Genomic DNA, 18687 nt, shown 5'->3' with positions numbered 1-18687 from the left:
TGGAGCTGGATTAGAATCCAGTCAGTTAGCTCCCCCAGTTAGAGCCTCCTCTCTCCCTCGGTACTTAGACCAAGGCCTCTAGCTTAGGTCACTGCACAGTTCCTTGGATCAGAAGCTGAACCCCATCACATGTATTATTTCGTTTGACCCTGATAAGAACCCTGCGGGGCAGATGGTACCCCTACATTACACATCGGGAAACTAGGTTTGAAGGTGTGAAAGGAAAATAAATCTCAGGACCCCAAAATTACTAAGAGCAAGTCAATTACTAAGGGTAAAGTCAAGTGGGGAACTGCTTAGGGCAAACCTGTCTCACATTCTATTCCAAGAAAAGACAGCTACTAACATTAGAAAGAAAAAAAAATGCATGCCTTCCTCATAATGTGGACAAAGGACAGAACTCAGAGTCATCCCTCTGCTCACTGAGATAAATGCATATCATATGTTGTTGCTTCCTTTGGAAAGGCTAATCAGAAACTCAAAAGAATGCAATCAGTTGTCTCTTATCTACCTATGACCAGGAAGCCCCCCACTCCACTTTGAGTTTTTCTGCTCTTCCAGACTGAACCAATGTACATCTTACATATATTAATTGATGTCTCACGATTCCCTAAAATCTATAAAAGCAAGCTGTGTCCCAACCACCTTGGGCACATGTTGTCAGGACCCCCTGAGGCTGTGTTATGGGTGCATCCTTAGCCTTGGCAAAACAAACTTCCTAAATTGATTGAGACTTGTTTCGGCCGGGAGCAGTGGCTCATGCCTATAATCCCAGCACTTTGGCAGGCCGAGGCAGGTGGATAACGAGGTCAAGAGATCGAGACCATCCTGGTCAACATGGTGAAACCCCGTCTCTAGTAAAAATACAAAAATTAGCTGGGCATGGTGGCACAGCCTATAGTCTCAGCTACTCGGGAGGCTGAGGCAGGAGAATTGCTTGAACCCAGGAGGCGGAGGTTGCGGTGAGCCGAGATTACGCCATTGCACTCCAGCCTGGGTAACAAGAGCGAAAATCTGTCTCCAAAAAAAAAAAGAGAGAGAGAGAGACTTGTCTCAGACACTGGTTTACAAAGGTGAAGGACCTTGGTCAAGGTCAGAACATGCAATGAGGAATCAACGAGCTGGGCCCCAGATTCAAGTCCTCTGCTCTTCCTTGCATACTACAGACACTGTGTGTGTCTAGTAGATACATTTTGGTGTCTCATTTATTCATTCAACAGCTATTTACTGAACATCTACTAATTCCCAGTTTCTGTGCTTGGTGCTGAGACTATGCTGGTGAACACTTGTGATGCCCAGAGATGAGGAAGAGAGGCACAATTTAAATGAATAAACACACAATTAGATGTATAGTTAAAATAGGTGGTATTTGTTTAACCATTTTTATAGCAGTACTATTCGCAATAGCCAAAAAGTGGAAACAATCCAAATGTCTATCACAAACTGATTGGATATGCAACATGTGATATGTACAAATGACTATTATTCAGCCTTAAAAAGGAAGAAAATTCTGACACATGCAACAAAAGCTTCATAGGTGAACCTTGAAGACATTATGCTAAGTGAAATAAGCCAATTACAAAAAGAAAAGTACTGTATGATTCCATTTACATAAGGTACCTAGAGTAGCCAAAATTCATAGAGACTAAGTAGAATGGTGGGTTCCAGGGGCTTGGGGAGGGGTGGGTCGCCATTTTATAGCAGTACTATTTGCAATAGCCAAAAAGTGGAAACAATCCAAATGTCTTTTGGATTATGTCACCAAAAATAAACGTGTGCGTGAGTGTATATATTAGGTGAGGTGCTGTGAGAAAAAGAGAAGATACTGTGGAAGAGTGCTCCTTGCACCCGAGCTAATCTGATTTGGGGACTGCAGCGGGGACCTCTCTGAATCCAAAAGGGAGGGAACTGGCCGGTAAAGAAGGGGGACAGCGTCCCAGACAATGGAAGCATCGTGCAAAGGCCCTGAGGCAGAATATCTTTTGGTGTGTCTGAAGACCTGTGAGACTGTTGGAGTATAGTTGGGGTGCAGAAAGCAAGGAGGAGGTTGGCTCTAGATGAGGGTGGACAGGAAGGCAGGGCCAGATCTTGCCTGGCAAGGACTTCAACTCACAGGCTAAAAGCAATGAGAAGCCAGGGAAAGGTTTTAGGCAGCCATGCATGAAGTTCATGTATGATCTTCCAGCCATGGCAGGAAGTGGTATGGCGGGAAGCTAGCCGGTTATTGCAGTAGCCCAGGTGATAGGAGATGGCTCTGGACTGGAGTAGGGCATGGAGATGGAGATATGTGGCACTGGGTGGGAGTGGCAGGAGGTATCAGAGAACCATTATGGAGTTTCCAGCTGCACTGCAGTGTGGGAAGGTTGACTGGAGGCTCCCCTGAACCCATTCTCCAAAATGGTGCCTACTCGACAAATTGATTTGGCTTTTCTTTATTGTGGCAACATACATATAATAAAAATTATCATTTTAACAATTTTTACATGTCCAGTTGAGTACACTTACATTAAGTACATTCACATTGTTGTGAATCCATCCAGAATTCTTTTTTTTTTTTTTTTAGACAGGGTCTTGCTCTATCATGCAGGCTAGAGTGCAACAACACCATCTTGGCTCACTGCAACCTCTACCTCCAGGGCTTAAACAATCCCCCAACCTCAGCCTCCCAAGTAGCTGGGACCACAGGCACACACCACTATACCTGGCTAATTTTTGTATTTTTGGTAGAGACGGGGTTTCACCATGTTGTCCAGGCTGGTCTCAAACTCCTGCACTCAAGTAAGCCTCCCACCTTGGCCTCCCAAAATGCTGGGATTACAGGCATTAGCCACCATGACCAGCCTCATCCAGAATGCTTTCCATCTTCCCCAGCTGAAACTGTATCCATTAAATACAACCCTCCCTCAATAGATGTAGGGGATTGGTTCCAGAAGACCCCCATACCCAAATCCATGCATCCTGATGTCCTGCCCTTCGTGTATGTGAGTTTTGCATCCTCTGAATACTGTATTTTTTATCTGTGATTGACTGAAAACAATCCACATATTAGTGGACCCACGCAGTTCATACCTGTGCTGTTCATGAGTCAACGGTAATAGCTCTTTAAGCAAAAACAGGATATCTGTAAAAACAAACAAAAAAACAAAATGGTATTAACTACCTACTCCCCAAGCCCCTGGCAACCACTATTCTACTTTCCGTCTCTGAATTTGACTTCTCCAGGAACCTCAGAAAAGTGGAATCCTACAGTATTTGTCTTTTCATGACTGGCTATTTCATCAGTATAGTCTGCAAGGTGCAAGGCATGTATTCGCAACAGTGTGTAGCGCAAAATGTTGGTGTAAGGGTTGCTAAAGTATGATGTAAAGACTGAGAGGAAGCAAAGGTAAGATTGAGAAATGTGGTCAAAGTTTCTCCACAACAGCCAAGGAGCAGTCCTTACCACCCCACCACACAGCACGCACCTGAAGCTTCATTCCTCCCCAACCCCCATGTAGGGCCGGCTGACGTCCCTGGGTCTCCCTGCCTGTGTCTGCCTGAGCCTGTATGACTGTGATTCATTGTCGGGGTGGGAGGATATATGTGTATGCCTGTGCATTCGTTTTCTGTGGATGCCATAACATACTACCACAAGCTAAGTGACTTAAAACAACACAAATTAATTTCTTAATTAATTGATTTATTTTTGAGACAAGGTCTCACTCTGTTGCCCAGGCTGGTCCCAAACTCCTGGGCTCAAGAGATCCTCCTGAGGCGAGAGAAGAGGGAAAATATGGCAGGAGAATAGCAAATGGAATTAAAAGTTGGATGAAAGGCAGAATGAGTAAAAGCAAGGCCGGGCACGGTGGCTTACGCCTGTAATCCTAGCACTTTGGGAGGCTGAGGTAGGCAGATCACCTAAGGTTGGGAGTTCAAGACCAGCCTGACCAACATGGAAAAACCCCGTCTCTACTAAAAATACAAAATTAGCTGGGCATGGTGGCATGTGACTGTAATCCCAGCTACTCAGGAGGCTGAGGCAGGAGAATCGCTTGAAACTAGGAGGTAGAGGTTGCGGTGAGCCAAGATTGCTCCATTGCACTCCAGCCTGGGCAAGAAGAGTGAAATTCTGTCTCAAAAAAAAAAAGAATGAGTAAAAGCAGGGAGCAGAAGCAAGGTGAAAGTGCAGGTGAGCAAGAAGTGAGATAAGAAGCAGAACAGCCAAAAACAAAAGTGAGGAAAAAAAACCCATGCAGGCTAAATCCAGACAAAACTTGTCAGAGACAGTTCCTCAGAGATGGACATGCACATTAAAGACAAAAAGTGGGCCGGGCGCGGTGGCTCACGCCTGTAATCCCAGCACTTTGGGAGGCCGAGGCGGGTGGATCACGAGGTCAAGAGATCGAGACCATCCTGGTCAACCTGGTGAAACCCCGTCTCTACTAAAAATACAAAAAATTAGCTGGGCATGGTGGCGCGTGCCTGTAATCCCAGCTACTTAGGAGGCTGAGGCAGGAGAATTGCCTGAACCCAGGAGGCGGAGGTTGCGGTGAGCCGAGATCGCACCATTGCACTCCAGCCTGGGTAACAAGAATGAAACTCCGTCTCAAAAAAAAAAAAAAAAAAGAGAAAAAGTAAACTTAACATGACCCCGTATGGTAATCAGCTCATTAAAGCTCATGCATATAGACTGCATATCATGCATGTACTTAAAATTATGGGATGGAGGTGACACACAAGGGCCAAAGTAACTAAGCAACACATCTATCAGTCAAAAAGGCAGACACTGGCTAGAGATTAGGCAGCCTTGGGAAGAGAAGAAACACACACAGACACACACACACACACACACACACACACACAGACCCAGAGTGCACCAAACTAATGTTGATCTCATCTCCCAGAGGTCAGTCCACTCTCCCCCTCTGAGAGCGTAATACTGTGCTTATTAAGCTTTTGTCGCTTTGCTTTGCTATCTGTACGTGTCTCGTCTAATTCTTTGTTTGGGATACCGAAAGCCTGGAGCTGCAGGGCACCATCCGGTAACATTCCACCCTCAGCCGCCCAAGGAGCTGGGACTACAGGAATATGCCACTGCGCCCATCAAACAACACAAGCTTATTAACTTACAGTTCTGTAGGTTACAAGTGTAACATGGGTCTCACCGGGCTAAAATTAGGGTGTCAGCAGGTCTTTGTTCCTTTCTGGAGGCTGTAGGAGAGAATAGGTTTCCTTTCCTTTTCCAGCTTCTAAAGGCCACCTGTGTTCTCTGGCTCATGGCCCCCTCCTCCATCTTCAAAGTCAGCAATGTAGCATCTCTCTGATGCTTCTTCCTTTGTCATGTCTTGTTTTCTGGCCACAGCTAGGAAAGCTTATCTGATTTTAAGGATTCGTGTAAATAGATTGGGCACAGTTGGATAATCCCCCATGTCAAAGTCCTTAACTTTAATCACATCTGCAAAGTCCCTTTTGCCATGTAAGATAGACACCATAGGATTAGGACAGGGGTATCTCTGGGGAGCCTTCATTCTGCCTACCACCTCTGCATGATTGTGTGTGTGTGTGTGTGTGTGTGTGTGTGTGTGTAGGTCTGTGTCTCCTCAGCCTTTGCCTCCGACGCAGAGGGCCTCTCTTCAAACTTTGTGTCTATTTGCTTTAGTCAAAGTAAGGAGAAACCTTAGCCTATTAAACCTTAGTGAAGAAACCTTACCATACATTTGTGGTAAGCAAATATATGCAAAATCACCATGGGAATGGGGACCTGGCTGGAGCACCTCTCCTGGGGCTGGCTTTCTAGGGAACTGGAATATAACCCACAGAGATCCCTTCCAACTCATCTATCCATCCCAAAGTCAGAGTCAGGTCTAGAGAGGCCACAATGACAGGAAATAAATGAGGTGCTGAGTGACCATGAGGCAGAACAAGCCTTATACCCGAGGCTAAGGTGCATTCCCTCGGCCAGCCCACCCAAGTGGAGCTCGCCATCCCCTCCCACCCGACCAGCCTGCCTTCCACACACCGTGCTCTCCCGCCTGTGCCTTCTCCTCTTTCCTCCATACCACAGCCCTGCCTAGGGAGGCCCCTCCCACTTGGGAGGTTTCCTCTTTCTTCCTCTCTGACTCTAACTCTGGCACATCCTTCAAGACCCAGCTGAAGTCTACCCTTCTCAAGGAAGCCTGTCCCAACATGTCCCTGTCCTCCTCCAAGGGTGTGCATTATCCTTTGAGCACAGGGTACTGTCTCCTGGTCCTGTTTGGTTCACTGTGCCCATCACCAAGATGGCCACACAACAGGCCCTCGGTCAACACCCTGTCCTGGGCACACCACACCCTTTCAGGGCTCTGCACTTCTGCACATGCTGTCTGCTCTTGACTAGAATGTTCTTTCCTGACTCCTCTTGCAAGGTCTCATCTCCTCTGAGGAGCCTTCTCCACCTCCCCTCCCATGCTGCTCTTCTCTTTTTAATATTCCCAGTTTTCTCTGTTATATTATTTACCATGTGAACTACAATTCCATTAGACTCAAGGAAACAAATCCATCTTACATAAACATTTGTTGAGTGGCTACTCTGTGCTAGACACTGTGCAAGGTGTCAGGGAAATAGAAATGAATCACACAGAGATCTGGCTTCCAGGGTCTAATGACTTGCCTTAGGCTGGTACCCACACCAGACTGGGTAGTTGCAGAGGACTAGGACTCGGATCGGATTCCTCATCAGCAAGCACATACCAGCTCATAGTGAAGCTTTGTGGAACAATGCAAGATTGACATTCTTGAGTTGTAGCTTCAGCTCAGACAAGCTGCTTTACTTTTCTAAACCTCAGGTTCCTTATCTGCTAAATGAGGGCAGAATTCCCAGAGCTGGGCTAAGGATAAGTAGAGACCAGGAGTGGGAAAACCCTATGGAGACCAACCATCCCTCCGTATGTATGAAAGATAGCGACTGTGATTGTGACATTCTCCTCTGTCCCCTACCAAGGCCAGCCATACTCCTCAAGGCTTCTGGAAAGAATGAGTAAGCAGCTCTCACTAGCACTGAATTCACACCATTCAACTTTGGCCCTTCCTGGATCCTAGAGAATTCTCTGCATAGAGTCATTGTTTCCATCTGCAGCCTCTGGGCTCTGGATTTCTTGATTTCTATTGAGAAATCCCCATCCTGCCCTTGCTTTCTGTTCCTAGGCCCTGGTTTGTATAAATCACAAATAAGGCATAGGTAAAAATCTAAGAACAGAAAGGGCCAAGCTAAGGGAATCCCTTCCAGGGATTTACATCAGAGCTGGTGACATGGTTAGGTTATTATGTTAGAGAACATGGAAGCTTGTGAATGAGGAGTCATCTACCTGGGGTCCCCAGCAAGTCAGCAATAAGACAAAGGTGAGACCCAATATGCCCGGCTCCCATCCCACACACTCCATATAGGGCTACCAAAGACCTTCCCTATCTGGTCCCCTATCATTCTTTCTCATCTCTTTCCACTCCACACATCTAGTTCTACCTAGATTCTCAATGTTCTCCAAACATGCCCTTGAATGAAATATGCCTCTTTGTACACCCTCTTTTCCCACATCTACCAGTGAGCTTAACGTCTACTCGTCCCTCAAGGCCCAGTCAAATGTTTTCTTTTCTGGAACAAAAGTCTAAACTTAGTTTGTCCAGAACTCAGTCATCTCTCCCTCCTCTATGTTCTCTACATTGATTTTAACATTTATTACCCTCCTCTAAAATTATCTATAATTGTCTTAGTTCTCACTATACTCTATTTTTCTCCTGGGCAGGAATTATTTCTACTTCCCCTTTGTCCCCAGGGCCTAGAAAGGTGTCTGGCACTCAGCTGGCACTCAGTAAATGTCACCAACTAACCAGTTGTCATGACTTACTGAACCTGGCTGATGACCTTGAAAAGAAACTCTGTTACTAGGGAATTTCCAGCAGGCAGAGTTATCAAGAAGGACAGGGGCAAATGGCGCCTGAGGTAGGAATCCTGTAAGAAAAAGATGCCAGAGGACACTATGCTCAAGGCCATTATAGGCCCTCTGCACTTGTATTCTCTCTCCCTGAAATCAGAAGGCTCTCTCCTCCTTCAGACCTTTACTCAGAAGTCACCTTCCCAGTGACTTCCATGGCTCCCCAGTCTAAAATAAAACACCTCCCCTGCAAACATTTTATTTCCACTTTTCAGATTTATTTTTTCTCATCAGTATTTACTGAAATCTTAAAACTACATATTTTATTTATCTATGTTCTTTATTGTTTACATCTCTCAGAATGAAAGCTGCATGAAAAGAGGAACTTTTTTGATGTTTTGTTTACCCCTGTATACCCACTACTAACCATAGTGATAGACATATACTAAGGCACTCAATAGGTATTTGTTGAATGAATGAAAAAGGTAGTCATTTCCAAGAGGCAAAGTTTACTCTTTAATGAAAAATTTTATAAGAAGCAGTGCTACTTGGCAATATAATCACATTCAGTATGCACAGTACACGACCTCTTGAACAATTCTTATCCAGTCTTCATATCAGCCCAGGATAAAAGGAAGAGGCTGGGGAGAGATGATGCTGGTTGATGAAGAAACTGAGTCCAGAAAGAGGAAAAGGACTTCCCCAAACCCACACATCTGGTCAGGACAGTACTGGAACTGTGGATGCCTGCTAGCCCTGAAAGAGGCTGGTAAGTGATGGAGCTAAATAGGAATTGGGTTTGAAGGACCTGTTGCCAGAAAGCATGAGTATCTCTAAAGGGGAAGCTGAGTCAGAGGTTACTAGAACAGAGGCGTCAGCAAAGGAATGGGAGAGGTGAAGAGGCTGACCCCTAAGGGGTCCTGGCCCAAGCCTGAGGGAAGCTGATTCCTCCAGCAGTAGAATGCTGTGCCTGAGGCTGTCATTCAAGTCTGTACATAATCTCCATTATCAGAGAGAACTCAACAGGCAACCTTAAGAGACCAGTGAGTCCACTGCAAGTCTGCAGGGTTTGGCTTCCCGGGACTGTGAGGTCTTCCAGGGCAGCGACCATATTCATAGATTTATCCCCAGTTTCCAGGACAGCCTGAAATATAGTAATAGTTGAACTCAAATATTTTTGTTCGGAGCAAAAATTGAAAAAGAATGAATGTGCTCAAATGGGAAGCTGAAGCTGAGAGACCACAGACAGGAGGGGCATAATATCAACCAGCGATTCTGGGGTAGAAACAGATTAGTTTTCCTGGGATGCAGTAGGACAAACGGCCCTCGTACTAAGAAGTTGCTGTCAGTTCTTCTTCAGAACGGGTTAACAAGCAAAAGGTGTCTGGGAACAAAGGGGCAGGGATTAAATGGAGCTGTCGGGGCGGGGCCAAGATGGAGAGGCCGATTGGCTGAGACTCAAGGCGGGGCAGATAAATAGGCACTGCACACTTCCTTCCCTAACAATAAGACTAAGGTATGTTAACGTCACATCCGGTTTAGTGGGCGGGAGCGGGGAAAACAAAAGGAAACGAAGGACGCATGCGTTTGGCGAGTCCCGGATTCTGGTGGGTTCTTCCGTTCAGGCTGGGTGAAGCGCTTCCGGGTCGCCGCCGGCGGTCGCCTCCCCGCGCGGTAAGTACAGAAGGAAGGCTGCGGCCGTCTCCTTGCCCCTTCATTCCTTCTTACCCCAGAGAAACCCATTTCCTTTGACCCGACTCTTCTGGAGCTCCATATTCAGAGTCCTTAACCCGTAAAGATCTCCAGCTCATTGGCCGCTTCCTCGAGACTAAGCCCCACCCCGTCACACAAGATCCGTCATTCATTGGTGTCACTTCCTGTCACCCAGGATTTCTTTCAGTTAATTGGTCCTATCCAGGCCCCGCTTTTTTAGCGTTTAGCAACCCTATGAGGCCAAATTTCTGTCTGAGTCCCGCCCCTACTTTCTTTCTGTTGGTCAACTGCATGGTCATTATCGTAATAAGCAAAGAATGGGCGGTGGCTTTGCGGCGGTGGGTTGGGCTTTCGGAGCCAAGAACTCTGGCCTGTCAGTACTTCTTGGACAAGAGGGTGTTTGCCCTTGTGCCTATTACGAGGGTTGGAAAGCTGAGATATAGGGAAGAGCAGCGGCTGGCCCTGGGTTGGTCAGATAAATTAGGACAAAAGCAGGATCAGGCATCGATTCTTTTCTCCTGCTTATCTCTCTTTTTTTTTTTTTTGAGACGGAGTCTCACTCTGTCACCCAGGCTGGAGTGCAGTGGCGCGATCTCAGCTCACTGCAACCTCCGCCTCCCAGGTTCAAGCGATTCTCCTGCCTCAGCCGCCTGAGTAGCTGAGATTACGGGCGCCTGCCACCGCGCCCAGCTAATTTTTGTATTTTTTAGTAGAGACGGGGTTTCAACATCTTGGCCAGGCTGGTCTCGAACTCCTGACCTTGTGATCCACCCGCCTCGGCCTCCCAAAGTGCTGGGATTACAGGCGTGAGCCACTGCGCCCGGCCTCTCCTGCTTATCTCTAGCGCTGGCCTGGATCCCTTTCACCAGGGAATTCTAAACCCCGACTCACTGTGTGACCTAAAGCCAGTCTCTACCTGTCGCTGGGCCTCAGTTTGCCTGTCCTCAGTTTAATTCAGATTATCTGGCACTCTTGGTCGGCTCCTTCAATCAAAGCTGATTGTACTCTTATATGTTAGTTCATCCATTCAGTCTTCCATCTACTTACTTATCCACTTATTCATGCCTCCTAGACTGTCTTACTGAACCCCGCTTGCATATGCCACAATCCCCCCACCCCGACATTTGGCTGTGATTCATTAGAGAGGTGGTTAGTGTCCTAAATTTCTGACACTGGGTAAGTGTGGTATGAACCATCATAAAGGGGCAAAGAGCAGGTTTTAGTCTATAGAAGAGGTAGGGATAACTTCAGTAGAACCCTGCTACCTCTAATTTTGTATAATTTCATAATGCCAGTCTGCATTCTGGATTTCTATTCCTACACTTGACTCCCATTCCCCTCCCTCCTTGAACAGCCTGCAAACAGCTTTATCCATTATTTACTTAATTATCAGAATAACTTTGAGGGTGGTATAATTGTTATTATCCCCATTTTACAGATGAAGACACTGAGGCCCAGAGAGGTTAAGTGACTCAGCCAAGGTCAAAGAGCTAGTGAGTGGTGGAGCCAGGACTCAAACCCAGGTCTGTCTGATTCCTAGTGGGGAGGGCTGCTTCCCTGGTATCTTCTACCCTAGCCCTAAATCAAATTACAACCAAATAAAAATGAAAAGAAAACAAAACACATTCACTTGACCCTTTCCCTTAGTCTAGGAGCCATGTCCACTTTGTTCCCCTCACTCTTCCCTCGTGTGACTGAGACACTGTGGTTTAATCTGGATCGACCCTGTGTGGAAGAGACAGAGCTGCAGCAGCAGGAACAGCAGCATCAGGCCTGGGTGAGTGAGCACCTAGCACAGCATAGACAGAGATCCCCTTCAGTGGGCCATGACCGAGCCTGACTGTGGAGATCTGCCCAGGAAGAGCTTTCGCCCTGAGCTGGGAATAATCAGTCTGGGAGCCAGGGAGCCAAGGTTTTCATCTTGTAGTACCCTAATTTACAGGGGGACCATGGGACTTCTGGGCCAGATTAGAGCTCAGGCTGCTGATACTCAGCCCAAGCTCTTTTCCCTAAAGCATAGGAAATAATCTTGACTATTAATTTAGGATCTAGCAGATGACACTTTCTAGGCTGGTAAGTCTCTCACTTCATCCTCAACATAATTATATGAGAAAACCAAGGCTCCGAGAGTTTAAGTATTTGGATCAAGTTCATAAATGGCAGATGACAAGAAACAGATTGAATCTTCCTGAGAACCGGAAGGAAGCTTCTCCCTGACAAGTGTGGGTCTTCTTCTGGGTAGAATGGGCCAGTCCCATGCCCCTGACCTGCCCTACTTGGGCTATGGTCTTGTTCCTCCATGCCTTTGCCCACAGCTCCAAAGCATCGCAGAGAAAGACAACAACCTGGTTCCTATTGGCAAGCCAGCATCAGAGGTGAGTGGCTCCAGCAGGTGGGGCCTTTGTGGGTCCCAGGGTGGACCGAAGGTCTGCTCTAATTCTGAATGTCCTGTCTCTGACCTGGAGCAGTTGTGGTTCTCAGATCTGGGTGAAGGCCAAAAAAGGGGAGATAGAAGGGGTAGGCACTGGGCCTAGCACTAAGGTCCTGCAGAACATGCACCAGCCTGCTAGACTTGAGGAGGGCAGGGTTGGGGGGTGGGTGGTCATTCATTAGCCCTAGAGAGAGGCTCCAAGTGGGTCAATTCTTGAACTGGTTCACGCAGGCCTGTAGGGCTTACAGGCTTTCTCCTGTCCACCAGCACTATGATGACGAGGAAGAAGAAGATGATGAAGACGATGAGGATAGTGAAGAGGACTCAGAGGATGATGAGGACATGCAGGACATGGATGAGATGAATGACTACAATGAGTCACCTGATGATGGAGAGGTCAATGAGGTAGACAAGGGGTATAGGGGAGGGCCTCTGTTCCTGGGCCCCTGCTCCTGACCTGATTGATGCCCAAGGGGTACAGAAACCCTGGATCCAGCCAAGGGCAGGATCTGGGGCTGAGGCTGGCTGAGGCCCCTCCCCACCCACACCCAGCCTCCTCTCCAGGTGGACATGGAAGGCAACGAACAGGATCAGGACCAGTGGATGATCTAGGTAGACAAGGCAGGGTGGCCTCAGGGAGATTCCAGGCCAGCCCAACCTACCCTGCATCCCAACCCCCAACCCCTGCCCACAGAACCAGCTGATGGCCCCAGTGCCTGAAAGTGCCCTTGGGTACCTCCTCAGTTGCTGCCAGGATCTGGTGTCCTTGGCCCCTCCCAGGCCATCAGTCTGCACTTGAAATCCCCAGGGCCTGAGCCCCACTTCACCTTCCTGGCCAGTACCTCACCCCTTGGTTGCCAGGTCTGGTTTCTTTCTAAGTTTCTTTAATAAAGACAAAGGAGTGATTTTCCCCCCATGTCTATTCCCTATTTGTTGGTGGGGCCCAGAGGAGTCCAGCATCTTCTCTTGGGCTTTGGGGAAAGGGCACTCAACGGGTATCAGGCAAACCTAATTGGCTATGTGGGCCTGGGTTGGGGAAGGCCAGGGCATTCCTGGCGCTGGGCCCAGGGTTCTGTGCCATTTCGTCTGTCCCAGTGTGTATCCAGCTATTCCTGCAGGGCCTCTGACTCACTGTCTGCTGCTTCCTCTGATCCCACCCAGAATGGCATGGGTTGAGGATGAGAGGCTTTCTGAGGCCAAGTGCTCGGAGGCCCCTGGAGCTCTCCCAGCCAGCTTCCTTACTGTTAAATCTAAGAGAGAAGATTAAATCTCAGAGCAAGGCAAGGATTCCCTTGGAGTCACTCAGCAAATCAGTGACAGAGCTGGATTGGGAGCTCAGGCTTCTTGCTGTCAGTCCATGGTTCTCTCTGGAACGAGGGGGCCTAGTGAGACCAAGCAATCTGATAGAAGTTGACACTTCAGCTGAGTGTAGAGGCTGAAAGGGGTCAGAGGTGAGAAGAGAGCCTCCCCAGCCCTACACTCAGCATGTGTCAGGGCCCAAACAGGAAAAGGAGGGGATATTCTGAGGTCCTTGCTTGGGTGGGGGTGGGGATGGGAGTGGGAGTGGACATCAGTAAGTACCCCTGGGCCTGGACATCAGCCTGGTCCAGCATAGGTGAGCTGAGCTATGCCATCCTTAATGGCAGGGAAGTCTGGAAGGCCAGTGTGGTGGAGGCGGCAGCGGTAATGGCCACAGCTCTTAGCATACTGCAAGAAGCGGGGTGCACCAGGGAAGAGCACATGGTCAGCCAACACAGTGGCACCTGCTGGCAGTAGGGCATGGGCTTCCAGCAGTTGCAGGTCCCTCAGGTAACATCGTGGCCGGTGTGCCAGGAACACCAGGTCTGCCCGATTCAGCTGATGCTGGGTACGTAAGCACGGGATCACCTCCTCTGAGCTGCCCACGATGAGCTCCACCTGTAGGGGTAGGAGGAGCTGGACGTGAGGGTTAGGGGAATTGTTCTCTCACTGGAGACCCCACCAAGATCTGGCTTACTTCATGCCAGGTCCTGATTTAGCTCCCCATGAGTGTTCTCACATTTCCTCTAACCTCGGACCCCAAGAAGTCAGGATCAGTATTGTGATTTCCATTCTGCCTGTGAAGAAGCTGAGGTTCAGAGGATACATGCTTTGCTTAAGGTCACATAGTTAAGAAGAGGCAGAGTAAGAGTTGGACTCAAATTTGCTGGGTTCCAGAGACCTTCCTCTTAGCTGTTTCTTTTGTCATCCAGCAGAAAATGTGCAGATGACTTGGGACAGGAGAGCAGGAGCTCACACACCATCCAGCATCACAGTCCCCAGAGTGGAGCTGCTCCTTCTCCTTAGATGGGAGTCCCTCACAAGGGATGCCTGGCTAGAGCAAGGCCTGGAGTGACAGAGAAGAGATCTGGTTGGGGAGATGGGAGGCTGACCATTTGCTCATCAAAGCCGGCCAAGCGGATGAGTTTTTCAGCCACTGCTGCCGTGCGTGGGTCCCGCTCCACAGTGAGAAGGCGACCCCCAGGGGGCAGGGCTCGGGCAATAAGCAGGGTAGAGTATCCGCAGTAGGTTCCCAATTCCAGCACACAAGCAGGGGCCTTCTCCTCCACCAGCCGCATCAGGATCTGACCTATGGGGGGAGATGGCTGTTGCAGAAGACATGGGAGATGGATGCAGGGCCTCTGATAGAAAGAGATCTCAAATGCCCGCCTGCCTCACTGCAGTTCTCAACCAGCTGGGGTCTCATCTGTCCCTTGTACCATAGCCCCAGCTACCCTCCTGGTCCCCCCATCTCCTCCAGTGTAGTCTTCACACCAGCCCTGAAATCTTTCCAACAAATCTGACCCCATTAATCCTTGACTCCTGTGAGCTGAAGGCCTTTGGGATTGATCTTGGGATCCTCAGCCTGGCATTCAGGACTTTGGACCTTATCCTATCCTACCTTTCCAGGTTCATCTCTCAGTACTTCCCATCTATGGCCTGTATCACAGCCATTCCAAACAACTGCCCAAAATCCATCATGCTGTCTCATTGCTTCATGCCACATTTGTGTATGTGGCTGGCGTTGCCCTTCCCATCCCCATCTCCATCTGCCTGGCCAACTCAAAACTAATCCTTCCAGACTCAGTTCAAATGTTGCTTTCTCTATGAGGTCCCAGGCAGAAACAACCACCCTATCTTTCAGATTTATGAAAAGTGTCTGTTAGAATTTTTAGTTCGATTCCCCTTTTATTGCTTATTGAATATATTTGTGATCTTAGAATTGGATGAATTTCTGGGGGTTTTCTTGTTTTTGTTTTTTAGACTGGGTCTTGTTCTGTTGCCCAGGCTGGAGTGTGGTATTGTGATCACGGCTCACTGCTGCCTCGACCACCCAGGCTCAGGCAATCCTCCCACCTCAGCCTGCCAAGTAGCTGGGATCACAGTTGCTCACCACCACACGCAGCTAATTTTTTAATTTTTTGTAGAAATGGGGGTCTCACTTTGTTGCCCAGGCTAGTCTCGAACTCCAGGGCTCAAGTGATTCCCCTGCCTCAGCTTCTCAAAGTGCTGGGATTACAGGCATGAGCCACTGCACATCCAAATTTCTTAAATAAGACCCTAAAAGCACTTGTGCTGGGATTGAGATAAATCCAGGCAGACAGCTACCCTAAATGGGATGTGGAAGCCTCTATGGTGGAGAAGAAAGATGTGGACATAGATCATTACAAAGCTATGGGTTATATGCTCAGATGGTTATTCCACTGTGTATTATGCTTCCTTTGAGGCCAGCATTTGTGGCTTGTTCATCTGTGTGGCCTCTACCCTCCTCCCTGACACCTAGCACATTCCTAATACAAAAGAGGTGGCAATAAATGTTTGCTGAATAAATGACTTCGTCCAAGCTCCTCATTTCCAGATGAGAAAAAGAGAGACCCTAAGAGGACCAAGAACTTGCCCAATTCACCCAGTAAAGCAGCAACAGATCCCAAATCTTCCTTCACAAACTTAGGGGTACTTCCTGGAGCAGAAGGCTAGGGAACACTGACCTTTGACAGGCCCCATATGGCTCAAGTACTCGCAGTGGCTGCTCCAGTGGTCCAGAGTGGTGAGGATGTGGCCAGGGTCACCAGGCAGGGCATGGGTGAGTACGTAGCTGAAGGCCCGCTCCTCAATCTGCAGCCCTGACAGGCAGTCTCGGAGGCTTCGCAGCAAGACCGTGCGCACCAGCAATCGGAAGTAGTGCCGGTACCGCACCAGCAATGTTACCACCAGTGGCAGGAAGGCCAATGCAATGGCAGGGGACATGGTCCCTACCTGGGCCCTGGGGTGGAGGGAGGTAGGGAGAGAAACCCACACTCACAATTTGCCTGTTATTTGTGTAGCCTTTGCCAGTAGCAGTTATTGTCCTTATATTTTACAAACCACGGCTCAGAAAGGCTAAGTTTTTTGTCCAGAGTCACACAGTGGAACTGGGATTTAAATCCAGGTTAGTATGATTCCAAGCCTGTGTACTTTCAAGGACTCCATACTGTCTATTTTCAGCACCCAGCCCCAAACCTCCTCTTCCCAGTCCCAACCCCTGTTCCCATCTTCACATTTTTCCCCTGACTTGTTTCGCTTTATCCCTGAAGTCACCCCTTCTTTAGGACCCTTTTCACTAGTTCCTCTCTGGGATATCTTCCCCCAACCCTGCCCCCTGCCTGTCTGGTCTCCTCTGACCATTGCTGTGTAGCAAGAGCATAGATTTGCAGTCAAAAACACCTTCAATATTACTGTGCTCTGCCTCAGTAAAAGGCAATCAAAATACTCCATAGGGTGTTAGGGTGAAATGTCCTCTTTCCCACTCCAGGACTCTCCTGCCTGCTCTTCCCTGCAGATGGGAGGAGTCTTTGATTCTGTAATTTTCCAGCCCTATCTCCTCTCCCTTGTATTCCCCTCTTCCACTGTGCTGTCTCAGAATTCCCTTCACAAATGTGTACATATACATAACACACAGCACACATTTTCCCTCTACTCAGCTCTCCTCTCCAGGGCCCCATGGGGAATGGGCCTCTCCTCCCAAGTCCTGGATCATTCTCTCCCTCATCCAGATCTGACCTCCTTGCAGGCCTTCTTGCAAGGCCCCTGGTGGTGGTGGGGAGTAAAATGAAAGTAAGAGTTATGGATGGATGTGAATAGGTGAGTGATGCAGTGGGCTTGAACTGGTGTGCTTGGGAACCCACAATCCAGGGCCCTGCTTACCTGGGCTAGAGGCTCCTGCTTAGGGAAGACCAGAGCACAGGACAGGTGAGGGAGTCCTGGGCCTGCTGCGGGGGATAACCCTAAGGCAGGAGGCTGGACTGGCTTTCCATTATTCATGTTGAGGCTGCTGCTGTCACCTGAGACCTGCAGTTCAAGTTACCAGCCCCAGGGATGAGCTTGAGCTGCCTCCTACCCTTTAGGAACCTCAAAAGATTTACAGAACTTAAGGGTCTTGATTTGAGGGGTTATAAGTGGTACTAGATTTGGTGACTTCTCCGACCCCTTGGATCAGAAGATGGGGCATGATGTGAGCCAAGGTGATGGGGTGACTGTAATATACTCATTGATATGCAAGTTTTCTGTAAGCAATGCCATGCCTTGGGTCACAGGTAAGAGTCAGAATCTGTTATTGTGCTCCAGGAACTCCAAGTTTGGTTGGTGAGATTGACCCAGGAACAGAGAATACAATGTAGTGTGATCACTATTGGATATTCCATGACTACGGGGACTTTGGCTGTTTTGTGAACTGCAGCATATCCAGATATAACCGTTTGTGGCACATAGTAGATGCTCATCAAATATTTGTTGATTCAATAAATGCATGAATCAACACTGGATGAGGATTAAGCATAGGGAGCTAGACATGTCCAGAGAATGGGGTCAGAGAAGATAATCAGGAGGACATTGTACTGAGTCTTGAAGACAGCAGGCAGACCTGGTGGGGAGACAGTGTGTCAGGCTACATGTGCAGAGTCCAGTAGATCAGTCAGGAAACTGCATTATTTCTCTGTGTCCAGTGAAACACATTGCTTACCCCTCCACCCCTACCCCTCCCAGGACATGGAGTGGGAGAGAGGTGTTAGGCTCTGCACGACTTTGATATGTCGGACGGGTAATGTCCCAAAGTAAGATTTGAGGGTAGCACATTTCACACTTGCGGGTGAACACCCAATCACATGCTCATGAACAACAAAAGGATCACTGTACAATCTTGAACTACAGACTTGGACCTGTATTCAGGGCCCAAGGGAAGACATGGGAGGGTTTTAGGAAAAGAGAACTGATGGTCAGCTTTGTGCGTTAGATTACTATGGGTGCTGTAAAAAAGTAGGATTAAAGATAAAAGCCTAAAAGCAGAGAGGTCAGTGACGTGGCTTCTATTTCCTCCACCAGGATTTATCTCCGCTCCGTGTCAGCATGTGAAGGTAGTATAAGGTCCCTTCTTCCTGTAAGTCGCAGATCCTCAGCCTAGGTGGACAATTCAGCTGAGCGATACATACGGTGTGTTCCCCGACTTTGTACCGGTCACGTGGGTCGTCTGTGTGTGCACCCGGGCTGTCCGCTCTAGAAGTGTCAGGCCTGGATCCCACTCGCCCCTCGCATGGCATTAAGGAGGGTATTATGAGGGCATACGAGGGCATTTGGTACGAGTTTGCTCAATGGCCCAGAAAAGTC

The 18687-nt window shown here is 48.4% G+C and overlaps 2 protein-coding genes and 1 pseudogene across 6 annotated transcripts in view; 1 reads left to right on the top strand and 2 right to left on the bottom strand.

The window, feature by feature from the left end:
- Positions 1 to 8635: 8635 nt before the first annotated feature.
- Positions 8636 to 12946, top strand: LOC105720384 (anaphase-promoting complex subunit 15). 5 transcript variants are annotated; one of them, XM_064365258.1, is made up of 6 exons: positions 8636 to 8655; positions 11038 to 11122; positions 11247 to 11376; positions 11915 to 11974; positions 12298 to 12435; positions 12583 to 12946. In XM_064365258.1, the coding sequence occupies exons 3-6, from the start codon at positions 11257 to 11259 to the stop codon at positions 12640 to 12642; spliced, it is 378 nt and encodes a 125-aa protein (XP_064221328.1). In that variant the 5' UTR covers positions 8636 to 8655; positions 11038 to 11122; positions 11247 to 11256; the 3' UTR covers positions 12643 to 12946. The 5 variants fall into 5 exon arrangements, with proteins under 5 accessions (XP_064221328.1, XP_064221327.1, XP_064221326.1 ...); XM_064365257.1 differs by lacking the exon at positions 8636 to 8655 and adding an exon at positions 9420 to 9560 and having other exon boundaries at positions 11252 to 11376; XM_064365256.1 differs by lacking the exon at positions 8636 to 8655 and adding an exon at positions 9420 to 9560.
- LOC105720377 (leucine-rich repeat-containing protein 51) overlaps positions 12772 to 18687 on the bottom strand; it is a 28186-nt gene continuing 22270 nt past the window's right edge. Inside the window, exons 5-7 of the mRNA XM_021675092.2 lie at positions 16038 to 16312; positions 14442 to 14638; positions 12772 to 13947 (exon numbers count right to left, since the gene is read on the bottom strand). Coding sequence (XP_021530767.1) covers positions 13627 to 13947; positions 14442 to 14638; positions 16038 to 16312 — 793 coding nt within the window. The 3' untranslated portion in view covers positions 12772 to 13626. The remainder of the gene's footprint in view (positions 13948 to 14441; positions 14639 to 16037; positions 16313 to 18687) is intronic.
- On the bottom strand, positions 18115 to 18211 carry LOC135270342 (small nucleolar RNA U13; annotated as a pseudogene).

Source organism: Aotus nancymaae, unplaced genomic scaffold (assembly GCF_030222135.1).
Source record: "Aotus nancymaae isolate 86718 unplaced genomic scaffold, 86718_ANA_hifiasm-v0.15.2.pri h1tg000059l, whole genome shotgun sequence".
Lineage (NCBI taxonomy): Eukaryota > Metazoa > Chordata > Mammalia > Primates > Aotidae > Aotus > Aotus nancymaae.
This window is presented reverse-complemented; position numbering and strand designations above follow the sequence as displayed.

Coding starts and splice junctions, on each gene's coding strand:
- LOC105720384 (XM_064365258.1), top strand. CDS start 11,257: ATGTCCACTTTGTTCCCCTCACTCTTCCCTCGTGTGACTGAGACACTG. Junction 11,975..12,297: donor TTGGCAAGCCAGCATCAGAG/GTGAGTGGCTCC, acceptor CCTGTCCACCAG/CACTATGATGACGAGGAAGA. Junction 12,436..12,582: donor ATGATGGAGAGGTCAATGAG/GTAGACAAGGGG, acceptor ACCCACACCCAG/CCTCCTCTCCAGGTGGACAT.